The following is a 15,814-nucleotide window of genomic DNA, read 5'->3' as shown; positions in this document are numbered from 1 at the left end:
CACCGGATTGCATCTACTGCCCGGGCGTTCCCGACGACGCGGAAACACACCTTCTTCCGCTGTCCGCGTTGGGAAAGGCCCCCGCCTGGAGGCCACAAGAAAACTCGGGGTTTTTTCCGGTGGATACGGTCTGCGAAAAGATAATGGAGGATGAGGGGAACTGGGATTGTTTGTCACAGTTCGTCCGGGGCATCCTCCTGGAAAAGAGACCCGATCTGGACCGCGAAGTGGCCCAGATCCCTTGACCGAGCGGCTGGATAAGGAGCGAGCCCCACGGGCTTAAGCCAAATTTAGGCCTAGCCCTGAAGTAATGTGATAAACAATCCCAGGTTAGAATCCTAAAGAGTAGAGGAGGTTTTTTTAGTGGGTAAACCGTTTTTAGGGGAGTCCCACACTACAGGCTGGCCACCTGTGTGCGTAATTGCATTTTTCCTGCCTCTCCCTAAAAAAAAAAAAAAAAAAAAAAAAAAAGGTCTTTTGGCCACATTATCTTGAGTATCCAGAACTTTAGTTACTTTAATTATAACCAGTGCATGGTCACTACTGTAAAGGTCAGAGGAAACTGACCAATCAAAGTGGTAAGAGATTTGTGGTGTGCACACGGTTAGGTTTAATACTGACCAGAAGCCTTGTTCTCAAGCAAAGATAAGTAGGTAAGCCGTCGTTCAATAAAACAAGATTCAGATCATCAAGGACATTGAAAATCATGTTGCCCCTTGGGGAGTAGGTGGCAGAGCCCCAAAAACGATGGTGGGTATTAAAATTGCCACAAGCTTTTCGATTCCAGCTTTGTAGAAATCTAATGTCTGAGGTCTTAACCCTTTCAGGGCCAGGAGCAAATATGAGATGTTGCAAAATTTTTTCACATCTCATATCCCCTTGTGACTAGTCAAAAGTGCCAGGCTAAAATTGGCGATTTTGCAGTCTCTTAGATTAAAATTTATAAGTTTTCATAAAAATTAGAGAATGACCTAAAAGTTGCACCAAATTACTCATATAGATATATACTATCAACAAAAAAATATGTAGATGTAGTTTTAAGTAATTTAAAATTTTAAAAAAAATGTTTCAATAGATTACATAAAAAAAATTATTTTTTTATTTTTTTTTTGCAAATAACTAAAAAAGGAAAAATAATTTTACTGTCGGAAGCTATTTTATTATATTATACATTTAGAAGGAACAACCATACCAAATTTTGAGTTATTACTTTGTCATAAGTAATAACTCATAAAAAATAAATTTTTTATGACACATTTTGTATAAATACGCATAATTGTACTTCGCAACATTTTATAATGTTAAAGCAACTGACTCTTACATTGCAAGAAACTTACAATAAATATTCACATTATGGATGTACCATTAAACAGATGATTGTAGGATCCATAAACAGTTTCAATACAGTTAAAAAACACCATTTACCAAGAAATATTTACACAATTTTATTTGAAATTTATTACTCCCGTGAGATCGCAAATTGTCAGTCATTGTAACTACTACACACAATAGCTAAGCACGTAACAACTAAAACTACTAATATTTACAACCACAAAAAAAAAAAAAATGAAGAAGAATCCAGCATACAATAATACGATTACACAAAAGCATAAAGAATTAACAACGAAAGATCGAGTCAGCTGATAATGTCACGTGACAATTACAAAATAAAAATGATATTCATATTAATTATCTACAAATATACCAGGGAATAAAAAAGCATAAAACTTTAATCATTTGACGTCGTATTTATTGTAGAAAACAACGATTATCAAGGAGACAATATATTGCCGCCTGACACTTTTCAGACACAATCTATGGCGACAATATATTGCCGCCTGACACTTTTCAGACACAATCTATGGCGGCAATATATTGCCTCCTGGCCCGGAAAGGGTTAAGGACTGATTAACGCCAGCGTGAAGTTCAGCATAATTATCGAAGCACTGCGTTACGAGCCAGGTCTTCAACGCTGGAAAGAGGTGGTAGTTGCTTGATGCCAAATATGGGCTATAAGGCGGCTGATCAAACACTTCCCAATCAAAATCATCCAAGACTTCTCATGTACGATTGGCTGTATGGGGATGTGAATTGTCATGGAAAAACAAAGTTTTGAGCTCAATTTTCCCTATAGCTGATTTTTATCGCTCGGCACAGCTTCTGCAATCTTTCGCAGTACCTCTCTGCGTTGACTATTCATCCTCATTCAAGCAAATCAACCAGAATCACACCCTTAGCATCCCAAAAACAGTTGCCATAATCTTTCTCGCTGACAAAGTTTGGAAACATTTTCTTGGAATTTTTTGGAGAATGTAAGTGTTCCCATTCCAAAGACTGCATTTTTGTTTCACAATTGACATGCTTCACTCATGTTTCAACACCAGTAACGATACGATCGATAAGTTTTTTATAATGTTTGTCGTATTGATCACGGAAAGTTAATGATGCAGCAAGTTTTTGTTTTTTGTGATCTTCCATAAGGATTTTTGGAATCCACCTGGCACAAAATTTGTGGTATCCAAACTATATCCTATATCAACTTCATGAATTAAACTTTGTGAAATTTGTGGAAAATGTTCCGAAAGTTCAGTCATTGTGAAACAGTGATTTTCATTAACTTAGTCAATTTTCAACATTAAATCTTCAGCCACCAGGCTAGACCGACCGCTGCGACTATCGTCATAAATATTGGTATGGCCATTTTTAAAGTCAATACACTGCCTTACTCTGCTTTCACTTATTATTCCATTTCCATAAACTACACAAATGGTGGCAGATTTAAATTCGTTTATGGTTTTTTTTGCCAACAAAAACCTTATCACGGAACAAATTTCACAAGTGGCAGGATTTTCAATTGTAGCACACATTTTATTTAATCACAGGAGAAAAGTAAAAGTGATACAGACCGCACACGACTACAGCTCGATGTGTACTGAAAGCCAAAGTATTTTGACACTGCTGCACCATTCAAAAACATATGTTACTTTCTCGATAGCCCTTGTAGAATTAGTTTTTGAAAGTAATTTTGTTTTTTATTTTACCTTGACTTTCTTTGGAATTTCCCATTGTTGTTTGAAATTCTGATTGTAGCCTACGGTCATAATCAAACAAGTCCTCCTCCACTAGGCTGGATTTGAAGACCGGTATGAGAGTGGGGCCCTGTTGGCACCTCTTGACCGGTCGGGTACTTGAGAGGCAATTTTATACCTCAACCTAGAAGCCAGTTTCTGGTGTTCTTCCAGAGACAAATTCTTCTTTCCTGTTGTGCTGGAACCTCCAGCATTAGGGATTTTTTTAATTTGAGCAGCAACCTGCCCTTCCATAGATTTTTGCTTAATTAAAGGGGTCCGTACCTTGGGTTGGGCAGGAGTAGCAGGTCTTGTAGGCACAGAAGGTGCACTAATTTGTTGTACTAAGTCGGCAACCTGCTGGGTTAGTTCTTTTACCATGCATTCCAGAACAGAACAGGAGGAACATTGTTTCGGCTGCAGAGGGGCAAAGGCAGCCTGAGAATAGGATACGTCCTTCTTTGGGGTTTGCCGTCTCCTATGCTCCTTACGAGCATCACCAAAAGATAACTTTTCTACTTGACCAAAAATCGGATTTAGTTTCTCGCTTGTAACTATTTTAAAAACTCCATTTTCTTCCAAATATACTTTACAGAGCTGCGAGAGCTTGAAGGATGCTAGTCCTTGCAGTTGACGCAATGTTCTTTATCACCAGCACAGTCTTTGTCGGTCGTTGTAGCCACTTTTGCTACAAAGACTACAGGACTCAGGGTTATTGCAAGTTTTACTTGAATGTCCAAAACGTTAACATCTATAACACCTCTGAGGATTTATTAAATATGGACGAACTTGTAGAGTTGGATACCCTGCTCTGATAGTGAATGGTGGATGAGGAAGGGCAAAAGTCAAAATATTACCTGGTGTGGGTTCTTTGTTTGAAGTTTGTCTTTGACAAAGGAAGGATTAAAGGGAACCAGATTTTTCCGGACATTTGCCACCGTTCAGTGATACAACAAAAATCAGTAACACTAATTTTCGAGATCTGCAATCTGATCGTTTCTTCGGGTAAATAACTGACCTAACACATAATTACAAACTAGGTTAAAATAAACAAATCATACCAGAGCATTGTGACACGCTTAAGTCATGAATCACAACCACCATGTTGTGTATCAACTTCACGTAACATGCACTTAATAAAAGACTAAACACAACACTAATTATTAAAACTTAACTATAGAATCGTAATAGGTCTATATTCATCGACCAACCACCTACGACTGAGCAGAGGCCAATAGCGAATGGCGATCGTCACTACAGAAACAAGATGGCGGCAAAGAAATGAAATAAACCTAAAAGTACACCTAGATCTGGACCCAGGCCAAATAAACCTAATTACAATATAGGTTGGATCCCATACAAGGAAAATTATCACAGCCAAAAAACTTCATATAACCTGTAAAGTAAGTAAAAACATGTCCCTACTGGTATTCTAGTGCTGTTTTACCTTTATCCCTGCAATTTTGGTCTATTTTTTACGTGTGTGAAATAAAAATGACTTTTTATCAATCGGATATTTTTATATTTTACAAATTTATTACCTATAAGCATTAACAAAATATTTTAAAAGAATGTATAGGCTCTTTTGGAATTATTACCTTTTCTTAGTAAAAACAAAAAATAAAAAATATTACAAAAAAATATTTAAAACATTTGGTTTGTGTAATGTAAAAAAAACTGTAACATAGCAGAATACAAATACAACCTGGGAGTAGTTGATACGATTTTTAAACGGTAAAACTTGACACACTTAAAACAAACATGTAAATAAAAATTCAATCAATGTTAGCCAACCATACGAATACCACTTATTCGGCTGATATAGTGACTTTCAGGTTTTCATCACATTGGCTAATGTTAATATGAATATAATCATTATTTACACGTCTGATGGTTTAATATTTGTCAAGGTATAAAAGCATGATCTGACAAAAAAATATTTCATACTTTTAATCAGGTGACACCTTCCTATTTCGATCACTAAAACTGGTGGTGCTGATGATCAATTTCTTTTTTTAGGGGAAATACTAATATCAATTTTACAAAAACTAAGTTGTGTGCTTATATAATATAAATTGGCTCTTGTTTCCTGGATTAACAATAGAGTATAAAGATATTATTTAGTTGTAAAACAATATGAAATATAAACTGATTGGATATTCAGCAAATAATAAGTTGAGCAGATCAGAGTTGAGTCCTAAGATCCCAGGATTAAACAGAATCAGTCAAAAGATTCCAGAGTTAAAATTTGATCACAATATAGAGGCATTTTTGTGGGTTTTGGAATGAAAAGACATGCACGATAGTACAATTGTGATGATTAAACTACAAAGATTATAAAGATAAACAATGTAAGACAAGTACCTTCTAGGAGATCTCGGAAGTCCACAGAGAGCTGATCATCCCAGTGCATGCTGGGATTGAGAGCCAGCTCTGCCTCCAGTAGTGTTACTACAGGCTGCATGTAATCCTTCTCATTCTCTAGGATTGATTCTGGACAAGACACAAGCACAAATACCTCCACCTGAAATATAAAATTCATTAGGAAAAGTGTGATACCAGAATGTAAACTATTTGTTTTAGTTCTTAGTACATAACAATTTTCTGAACTCAAATATTTAAAAATTAACATTAACCCAATAAATGTTTAACATAGATCAGATAAAATTATCAAATGATTTGTTGATTAAATGTTACAATTTTGTATCAAAATGTATCTTTATATTTTTGGGCTACAACATCGGACTTTGGATCTGAGTTAGAGATAGAACAGATTCAAATCCATCATGTATTGTACCTACTCTCCTTCTTCTTATTCTGATTGATAAGATCCTTGCACAGACCAGTAGCCCATAAGGGCGAGTAAAATAAGATGATTTAAAAGGAGATTGGCCTCTCCTTAATAAAAAAGAATATTTTATATTTATATGGAACCTTGATAGTTGATAGTTTTAATCTTATCAGTGTAAATTTTTTGCTAATATTAATTCTTAATCTTTTTTGCTAATATTAATTCTTAAAATTTGCACTTCCTGCAGTGAAAAGTATGAATAGGTAGATTGGGTCTTTGAATAACTAGATCTAGAACCACCAAAACCAGAGATCTGGCAGGACCTGGGTTTGAAATACATTAAATCAATAATGGATCTACAGTCGATCTAACACTTGTTCAGTCACTGTTCACATCCCAGCTGTAGGACGACATATGTTAGAACAAAGGTGTAAATTTTTATCATGGCTTGCATTTTGTTGTTTTCTTGTAGGAACAAGAAGCAGAGAAGACTCTCATTGCACTTAGTCCTGAACAGACCTTAACACTTGTTTCCAGAGTCACAGAATATTCAGGATGGGCATGGTTGGGAGTAGGAGCCACATTCTGTCAAGATCTATGAGGAGAGATAGCGGGCACTATATCTCAGTCATCTCACCTTGGGAGAAGGGGAGGCCAGCTCTGTACTAGGCGCTCTAGTCAATGCAGGTAGGGGACAGTACTCCCTTATATTTAGGCTTGCAACAACCTTTAACACTAAGGGAGTCAACTCCAACAGTCATTCTCAGCAGTAGTCTAGACTGCGGAGAACCCTTGCCTCCAATATATACATTTACACAATATACATTTGTGGTTAGTGATGTGTTTCAGGATATCCATAGAGTTGTCCAGATTAAGTGACACATTGGTTTTGTTATATCTAGTTTATATTCAACTGGAAGGTATAAATCAGCCAGAAGTGAACACTCCTGAGAGGCTACCACTGTTAAATGTTTTCCAAGTGAATTTGAAGTCGTCAGAAGAATCTCAATCCTCTAAAATGGTGATGAGACATCACTAAATGATGAACATCAGAGTGACCATCGGGAGAAAAACACAGCCAACAATGCCTTGTACTTTATTGCCTTGTACTATATATACATTATATGTTAAAATACTTCATTTTATAGTATAATCAAAGTAACTTTTTCACCAAACATGTCATTTTTAGTGAAACAAATGTGTTTTGTCAAGAAAAATATGAGCTCAAGTTAACCTTTTTATCCATGTTTTTGATAAGTTGTGTTTACACTTTACATCATATAATGTCATAAATTAACCATTTAAAGGTGGTTACAGATGTTTTACAGCTATTCCTAAGATAACCATCCATAAATAGGATTTTATGCAATTATGATTTTTATGATATGGTAATGATATAATATTATTTTAGTAGACTAGTCAGTGTAAATATAAGTCCATGTGTAGCAATGCATGTGTTAAAAATCCACAGGTAGTTATTTATCATGTATCAGAGATTGGTATGTATAGAACACAAAATTTACATAGAATGTATGGTGCTGATGTCAAATGTGATGTTGCTGTATACAGCTTAATTACATTATGTTTTCAGCTTGAATTGATGCTGGCTGAACTGTCATTGTACAAGAGGAGGTTGAAATTGATGAGATGTACTGTAAACCTGATATGGCACGCAAAAGAAGCAACCTGTGTTTCATTGATACTCAAATAATGAGAGAAGTTTCTGCATGAAAGGTTTACATGCTATATAAGTGTTACCTAATATCAATCACTGACCCATGCTCTGCTTCAAAAGTCCCGTGGCAAAGCATCTTTTCATCATGCATGATCACTTGATATAAAATCTGACTGTTTTCAAGCACAACATTCTTAAAAAGCTTGGTTTTGCACTTTGATTGCTTAGGACAGTTAATTATAAGTAGATATAACTGAGAGTTATAAAAATTTCACAAGAAGCTATACCATGTGGAACAAGATAACCAACAGATGTACAGGAGTTCAACTTTCCCATGTGTAAGAGATAGATCATAAGGAGTTAGTTTTGTGGGTAATCATTTCACTTAATTTTTAACTTAATTTCTGCCCATTGTTTATGTGCCTGGAAATGTAAAAAACTATAAAATCCGTGCAGACTTCTATTGTTTCGTAAACTACGTTTCTTATAGTTTAAATATTTAATATTCACATGTTAAAAAAAAATCAATTGGTCTTAACAGTTGTATGGTTTTACAAGAGCATACGAATATATCTTGAAATAAAATTATTCTTTAACTTGATTTTACACTTTTACATAATTTATTTTATTAATTGTTTTGGAAAAACAGTAATTTTCTTCAGCAGAGGTATACTAAACTTGAATGCTAGATGTTTGTTACCTTATTTTGAATATATTTTTTTCTCTTTTAGATTACTTCTAAATATATTAGTAAAAACTTTAGCTTTCATGAAATTCTACGTTTAATATGTTGAATTACCACCTTTTATATGGCTAAACTAGAAAATGTTTTTGTTTAGTATGATTATCGATAACTATGTAATCTTAATATCATGTGAACAAAATTTGACCACTCTGTCTCAAAACAGTGATGTATGAAAAGAATTTTCTGTAAAACACATACAAGCTTTGTTTTCTTGTTTTGATGTGTATTATGATATATCCTATACAGCCTTTTTCTATTTAACTTCAGGCATGTGCACTTGTACATGCCACTTACAGTATAAAAACAAAGGTATGTGTGTGTGAATGCACACATCATATGTGCAAAAATGACCACAGTGCACAGCAACGCATATTATTTTTTCATTGAACATTTACCAAGTGCTTTAAAACTTAAGCCACTTTTTCTTAGTAATATGGACAACATATTGTATAGAATTTTACACTATTCATTTTTTTTTAAACTACTCGTGTCTTTTATACTTTTAATCAGATGTGGCCTACTGCATTGTAGTTATGATTGAAGTTGCAAGTGTTGAGATTCCTGAATTTGTTTAGTGTTTTTTTGTTATATTTGTTGTTTTAACCCAAGAACTGCAACTGAATTACTTCTATTGTCAGACCACTTTTCCTGGTTTTGCAAGGGTGTTTTGTAAAAAAATATAGGAAATATTAAATTTATTTGTTTATGCATTGCCATATATATATATATATATATATATATATTTTATTTTTTTTTTTTTTTTTCATTTAAAATCTGTATTTTTTACTATGCATACTTTTATAAGAATTTTTTTGTTTTTTAAATTTGAAATATAAGTATATAATTTTTGTTTAAGGGGTGGGACCGTACTTACAGAAGTGGCTTATTTGTACAAAATTACAATTCCAAAATATAAAAATTACACATTTCTCTAGTTTTAAAAAAAATATAGAGTGATGGACTTATTTAATAAATTTTAATTTTTATATTGATAAAACTTGCAACAGCCGTTTGGGGAGTTCAGCAAGATTCCACATCTGCTACTATTTATGGCTAGTAAGGCATGGTTTGAAAGGTTTAATCTTCACTTCCACATCTGCTACTATTTATGGCTAGTAAGGCATGGTTTGAAAGGTTTAATCTTCACTTCCACATCTGCTACTATTTATGGCTAGTAAGGCATGGTTTGAAAGGTTTAATCTTCACTTCAGCCTTCATAATATGAAGCTCATAAGCGAAGCAGCCTCTGCAGACCAATTCCCAGCAAAGAAGCTTCAAGCAGTCTTAGAAGAGGGAGAGTTCTATGCTAAACAAGTGTTTAATGAAAGTGGGCTCTTTTGGAAAAGGATGTCTTCGAGAACATTTCTTTCATGATCAGAAAAATTAGTGCCGGGCTTCAAGGCTGCTAAGGATCAACTCACCTCGTTATTCTGTGCCAATGCTAGTGGATTCATGATTAAGACTACGCTCGTATATAATTCACAGAATCCAAGTGCAGAATCACCTGTCAGTTTTTTGGAAGTCTAATAAAAAAGCTTGGGTCACTGCAGATATGTTTCGTGATCGGTTCCCCAACTGTTTCGTTCCTGAGATGAAGGCCTAAAGCTCGCAGATCACGTGCTAGTGAAGGATCCCCTTATGGAAAGGGTCCTTCGGTTTAAAAGAGGACTCCAGGATCTGGAGCTCCCATATGAAAAAGCCTGCAAGGAGTTTGAAAAAAAGGAAGAAACAAACAAATATAACTAAGTATTTTAAGGCTCTTTCAATTTTTCATTCATGTACAGTACAATGTTCCTAAAATTGATAAATACACACTTAAAACAACTACACTGTACAGTATAAACATTTAAAAACTATCCCTAATAACCTAACGGCTAAACTTTTGTAATTTTGATAAGTTGTTGATTTACAAATCAAAAATATAATTAATAATAATAATAAATAATATAATCAATTATTTTATGATTTGATAAATATTCTAGGACACACACACACACACACACACACACACACACACACACACACACACACACACACACAAATATAGGATATATTTTTTGTACATTTTCATACAAATATTGTAATGATACAGTACTTAAAATTGGTTTAAAATGAAAGTGTACATGTGCAATACATATTAATAGATGTGTATTAAAAATATTCACATACAAAAACTGTAATTAACTAATAAAGTTAAAGAAATTTTATTCATTTACCTCTGGAAAGTTAGCCAGCTTGGCTGGATTAGGTTTTCCAATAGAGAAGATATAGCATCGTTTTCCCCTGTATGTTGCGAGCTTCTTCATTTTTTCTATCGCCCCCAAATACTTTTCTACACTTAAGGTTCCAACCAGTATACCCAGTGTTTTTGCATCTTTTATCTTTTCCACCAAATAAAGCCTTCGACGGAAGGACTTGTTAAAATCTTCTGTGGCCTTCTCAGTTTCTCTGGGGTATGTAAAAAATTGGATATCTGTGGAACAATGTTTTGTTGGTACACTTGGATTAAATACACTTTATGTTTATGAGAAGTCTATTACACTAGTCTAACTTACAAATAGATTACGCTCGAAGATATCTTTTTAGTTTAAAATAAAACTGGAAATGTTTACGAATTCAGCAATAGGTCAAATTTTATTGATATGAAATCTGTGAAAATACAAATTAATCACTAACCAGTGCGCATATATATATATATATATATATATATATATATATATATATATATATATATATTATAAAACAGAATAAAGGGATAGTGACAGATGAAATTAAATTGTAAATAGAAGAGAAATAACTAATCACAATGGTACTAGTGCTAATGATATTTTTAATTTATACCTTTTGATTTACCTAACATCCATATGTACGATAGACATAATCAGTCTGCAAAGCCCCTATAGATTTGGAACCATCTCATTCCTCTCACTCATCTCTTTTGTTCAGTTAACAAATAGCATTAGCCAAACTTTCTCAAGGCAACCAAGATGCAAGTCCCAAACTACCTTAACTTCATGCTTAGACTTGACCCAATTCTACAATTGTTATTTAAAGACAGATATATAATGTGACTGACTTACTTCTCATGGATAATGCAAAGTTGAGCATATTTTGAGAATGCCTATGTGTGATGTAGACTACAGAAGAAGGTGACTGGCAACAGTATGATCGGCCCAGGAGAGTGGTCTGATGTGTGTTAGAACCCCTATGTAAGTCACATTCCAGACCACACGCTTGAAGCTGACCGTCAGGGATATTCAACTGTGATATAACCACTCTCTCCTTGAATTCATCCAGTCTTTCCCTGATTTCATCTAAAATAATACACTTGATGAATACAAAACAAAAATTTATGCAATTAATAAGTCTTTAAACATAGTCATGAACAAATAATAATTTCACATTATATTTTTTTCAATATATTTTATATCCTTAGATTGTGGTTAATGATACATGTTTGGTTGAAAATAATACAAACACAAAAATATAAGGCACAAATGTAATTTAAATTGTTAAAATCAAAATCAGTTTAATATAGTGAGATTAAACATAATTGGCCTGATATTGACAAAATTTAACAAAAGCTGAAATTTGGTGGTAACACTCAGAATAATATATATTCTGATTTACTTATTGTAATTTTTTTAACATGTAGGGGCTCCTAACAGCTTCTTAGATGTTTATTACATTTTACATAAAAAATAAAAAAAATCATGATCTGAATCATTTCTCAAAGAAAGTACACCTAATGTTTGTCTTTTACAAACAATGCAAAATGCTCATTACCTGACAGCCAATAATGGGTAGACATACGCCAATTTGCTTGTCCTCAGATACAAAATTCTAACAGCCTGAGTCTTTTAAACATAAAGTACTAAGATGGCCTGTTAATCATTGGAGTTAAATGAATTTTGGATCAAAACATTACAGTAACGCCAATATTACATTCTAACTACTAAAAATAAAAATAAAATTTAAATTACTTAAATTATTTATTCAAATCATTCAGTTATTAACCCTTTCCAGGCCAGGAGGCAATATATTGCTGCCATAGATTGTGTCTGAAAAGTGCCAGGGAGCAAAATATTGCTGTCGGCGACATATGCGAAAAGCACCAGGTGGCAATATATTGTCTCCTTGATATTCGTTGTTTTCTTAAATAAATACGACGTTAAATGACTAAAGTTTTATGTTTTTTATTCCCTGGTATATTTGTAGATAATTAATATGAATATCATTTTTATTTTGGAGGTCTAAGCATTTTTATTTTGTAATTGTCACGTGACACTTATAAAATGTTGTGAAGTACAATTATGCGTATTTTTACAGAATGTGTCATAAAAAATGTATTTATGAGAGACATAACACAAAATGTTGTATGGATGTTCCTTTTTAAATGTATAATATAATAAAGTAGCTTCTCACGGTAAAATTATTGTTATGTTTTTAGTTATTTGCAAAAAGAATTTTTTTAAATAAAAATTTATGTAATCTATTAACCCTTTGAGTGCCACAGCGTCGCTAATTTTGACGGTACGAAAAGTGCATAAAGTGCCAGCGTCGCCAATTTTGACGTTTCGTATTTCGATAATATTTTATATAGTACAAGATTATTTTGGCCAAATAATCAGACGGCTGTATTCAATAGGTTCCAAACTATCAATAAATACGAGTTTTATGTTGTTTCTCTACTATTGTATCTGTGAAACATATGTTGTTTGGGTACTTATCAAGAAGCCACTATTTTTGGACGAGTTTTCCTTATCGGGGACAAAATAAATTACAGTATTAAAAACAACTGACTTTATTTAACCTATTTTGGAATTTACAAGTTATTACGACAATCAATTAAATAAAAAACTATAAGAACAACATTTCATTATTCGTAAATGTCAGGCCATTCGTGTGTCTATTTGGAGACGATTTGGAGATAGGAAGTATGACTCATCGAGTATTTTTCGATTCATTATGGAAGAAGGAACGTATAATGAAGTTTACTTTGATCTCGATAAGGAAAACTCGTCCAAAAATAGTGGGCTGTGATAAGTACCTGTACGATGATTCTGTCTTCCAGTCACGCGACGTAGCGGACGAGTACCGTGTTGCGTAACGGCCTTTCTTGTTGTTTATGTGCCGATAACCAAGCATTTGAGTAAATACAAAATAAAATAGTAACTTATACAGTATTTTACTGTATTTATTTACAAAAGTAATGTATGATTTGAGTTGTGTTCAAGCGAAAAACGTGAATTTTCAGTGTAAATATTATTAGGGTTATTATTTAGTAAATGTAAACTTTTATGTAAATATGTTAGCAAGTATTTGTTTCTAAATTTACTAATCATATTTATTTGTGTTGTATTAATGTTTTATTAGATTTATTGGGAAAACTACATCATTACTAAGTAATTTCTAAACTCTGACAAATGAAGTACAGTTTATAAAATGTCGGTACTAGGGCAGCATTTTGTTAATACATATAATGCCATGTTTTTAAAATTCTAGAATAAGATATTACCCATGGGTTTTATTTAGAATCATATGGCCTTTATCATGGTGTAAATAAAAAAAATCTTAAAAATAACGTATACACACAAATTAGGTCGAAACTTAACTTTTTATACTAAAGTAAAAAACTTTTTTTATAAATACTGAAATTTTTATATTTTTATAAATCAAATTTTATTTGTAACGATATGTATCATATTCTGCATTTAATAAGAAAAAAAACAACAACAAAATTATGGAAATCTGTTTGGTAGTTATTTTACAACAGCTTTTTTCCCAAAAGCTTACAAATATGCGAAAAACAGCGTGGCACTTTATGCATATGCCTTCGGAAAATACCCGTGGCACTCAAAGGGTTAAAACATTTTTTAAAATTTTAAATTACTTAAAACTATATCTATATATTTTTTTGTTGATAGTATATATCTATATGAGTAATTTGGTGCAAATTTTAGGTCATTGTCTAATTTTTATGAAAACTTATAAATTTTAATGTAAGAGACTGCAAAATCGCCAATTTTAGCCTGGCACTTTTGACTACTCACAAGAGGATATAATTTTGCAACATCTCATATTTGATCCTCGCCCTGAAAGGGTTAAGTTACAGGAAGAAAAGTATGATAAATGAAATGTCTAAAACTAAATGGAAGTAACTGTGGTGACTCACCAATTAGGTGACCGTAAGCAACATCGTACAAGAGGAGCACTGGCCCATTTGTGGTGCTGTAGAAGTGAGCAAAAGCTGAGACTAACCCAGATAGGTCCAGACTTGCTCGAGGCAGTAAATGCAGCACCGGCAGCCGAGTGGTGGGACTGAGACATGTGTGGCCCATATGAATCACAGCATCCCCATCCACATGCTGAGCTGCTACCTCATCCACACAACAGCTACAACAAAATAATTGTATGTTTACATAGCACAACATATCTTCAATTTCATTACACAGAATTATGAATCAATTTTTCAACAGATTTTACCTCTTGAAGGAAGACACTAAACATTTTTCCCTTTTCCCTTTGATTGCCTGGGGCTTTGTCAGAGTATTCAATTTAATTCTTTGTGCAGGACTGCTTTCTGTTAAGGTATTTTTCAGTTTTTTGCTTGCAGGTTTGGCTGGTTCCCGGGGTCAAGGACAGACTATTTTCTGTCAAGCTGGTTTTCAGTTTTTCTTTGCAGGTTGACTGATTCCTGAGGTCAAATATTGGTTTTGTTCTGTCAAGATGCTATTCAGTTTTTTATTACAGGTTTGTCTGGCTCCTAAGTTATGTATTATGAATTGTTTCAATCCGGTGAAGTTTATGTTTTACTTTTGATATTTCAAATAGAACAGACGTGGAGTTGTTCCTATTTACTTGAATAGGAAGGGAAGTTTGTAGTTGTGTTGCACAATCCTTGAGATTGTTTGTTTTTATTTCTCGATTTTCAGTTTTCATTTGCAGCACATCAATATCTTTTTCCAGTTCTCCTATTCTTTTTACGTAGCTATCAATGTGTTGTCTCAGTTTCAGATTATATTCCTCATAGATACATTGTGCCTCAAGGTGAAGTTTCTTCTCTTTTGAGAGCTGAGTCTGGACATCTGCATTTAGCTGTAACAAATGCTCTATTTTGTCAATATGTTTTCTCTCTTCATTTTCCATCTCTTCCACTTTATCCTCCATATTTAGTTTGGTGTTTAACTGGGGAACTTCTTCTTTTAACAGTTTATTTTTTTTCAACTAATGCTGACCCTATTTTTGCAGCCACCCCCAATCTGTCCTCCTCACTCTTTGAATTTTCTAGTTATTTATTTTCAATAAGACTTTTTGTAAGGTCTTCAAAGGTGCATGAACTATTTAATGATATTGGATCTGGTATCTTTTTAGATATGTGTAGATCTTCCCTACATTATATGCATTATGCATATACATTATTGCCAGGCTTCAGTTTCCTGAGAAGTCCATTTTTTCAAATTCCTTTCTATAATATTCTGACATCCTGCATGATACCATTTGTTACAAGGACCTGTGCATTTTATACCTGAAAA

The 15,814-nt window shown here is 33.4% G+C and overlaps 1 protein-coding gene across 3 annotated transcripts in view; it reads right to left on the bottom strand.

The window, feature by feature from the left end:
- Window positions 1-15,814, bottom strand: part of LOC124363073 (2-(3-amino-3-carboxypropyl)histidine synthase subunit 2) — a 46,283-nt gene that overhangs the window by 6,436 nt on the left and 24,033 nt on the right. For all 3 annotated transcript variants that reach the window (XM_046818173.1, XM_046818164.1, XM_046818182.1), the window contains 4 exons: window positions 14,455-14,675; window positions 11,360-11,593; window positions 10,496-10,752; window positions 5,433-5,592 (listed from right to left, as the gene is read on the bottom strand). In XM_046818173.1, the coding sequence (XP_046674129.1) occupies window positions 5,433-5,592; window positions 10,496-10,752; window positions 11,360-11,593; window positions 14,455-14,675 (872 nt within the window). The remainder of the gene's footprint in view (window positions 1-5,432; window positions 5,593-10,495; window positions 10,753-11,359; window positions 11,594-14,454; window positions 14,676-15,814) is intronic.

Source organism: Homalodisca vitripennis, chromosome 1 (genome assembly GCF_021130785.1).
Source record: "Homalodisca vitripennis isolate AUS2020 chromosome 1, UT_GWSS_2.1, whole genome shotgun sequence".
Taxonomy (NCBI): Eukaryota; Metazoa; Arthropoda; class Insecta; order Hemiptera; family Cicadellidae; genus Homalodisca; species Homalodisca vitripennis.
This window is presented reverse-complemented; position numbering and strand designations above follow the sequence as displayed.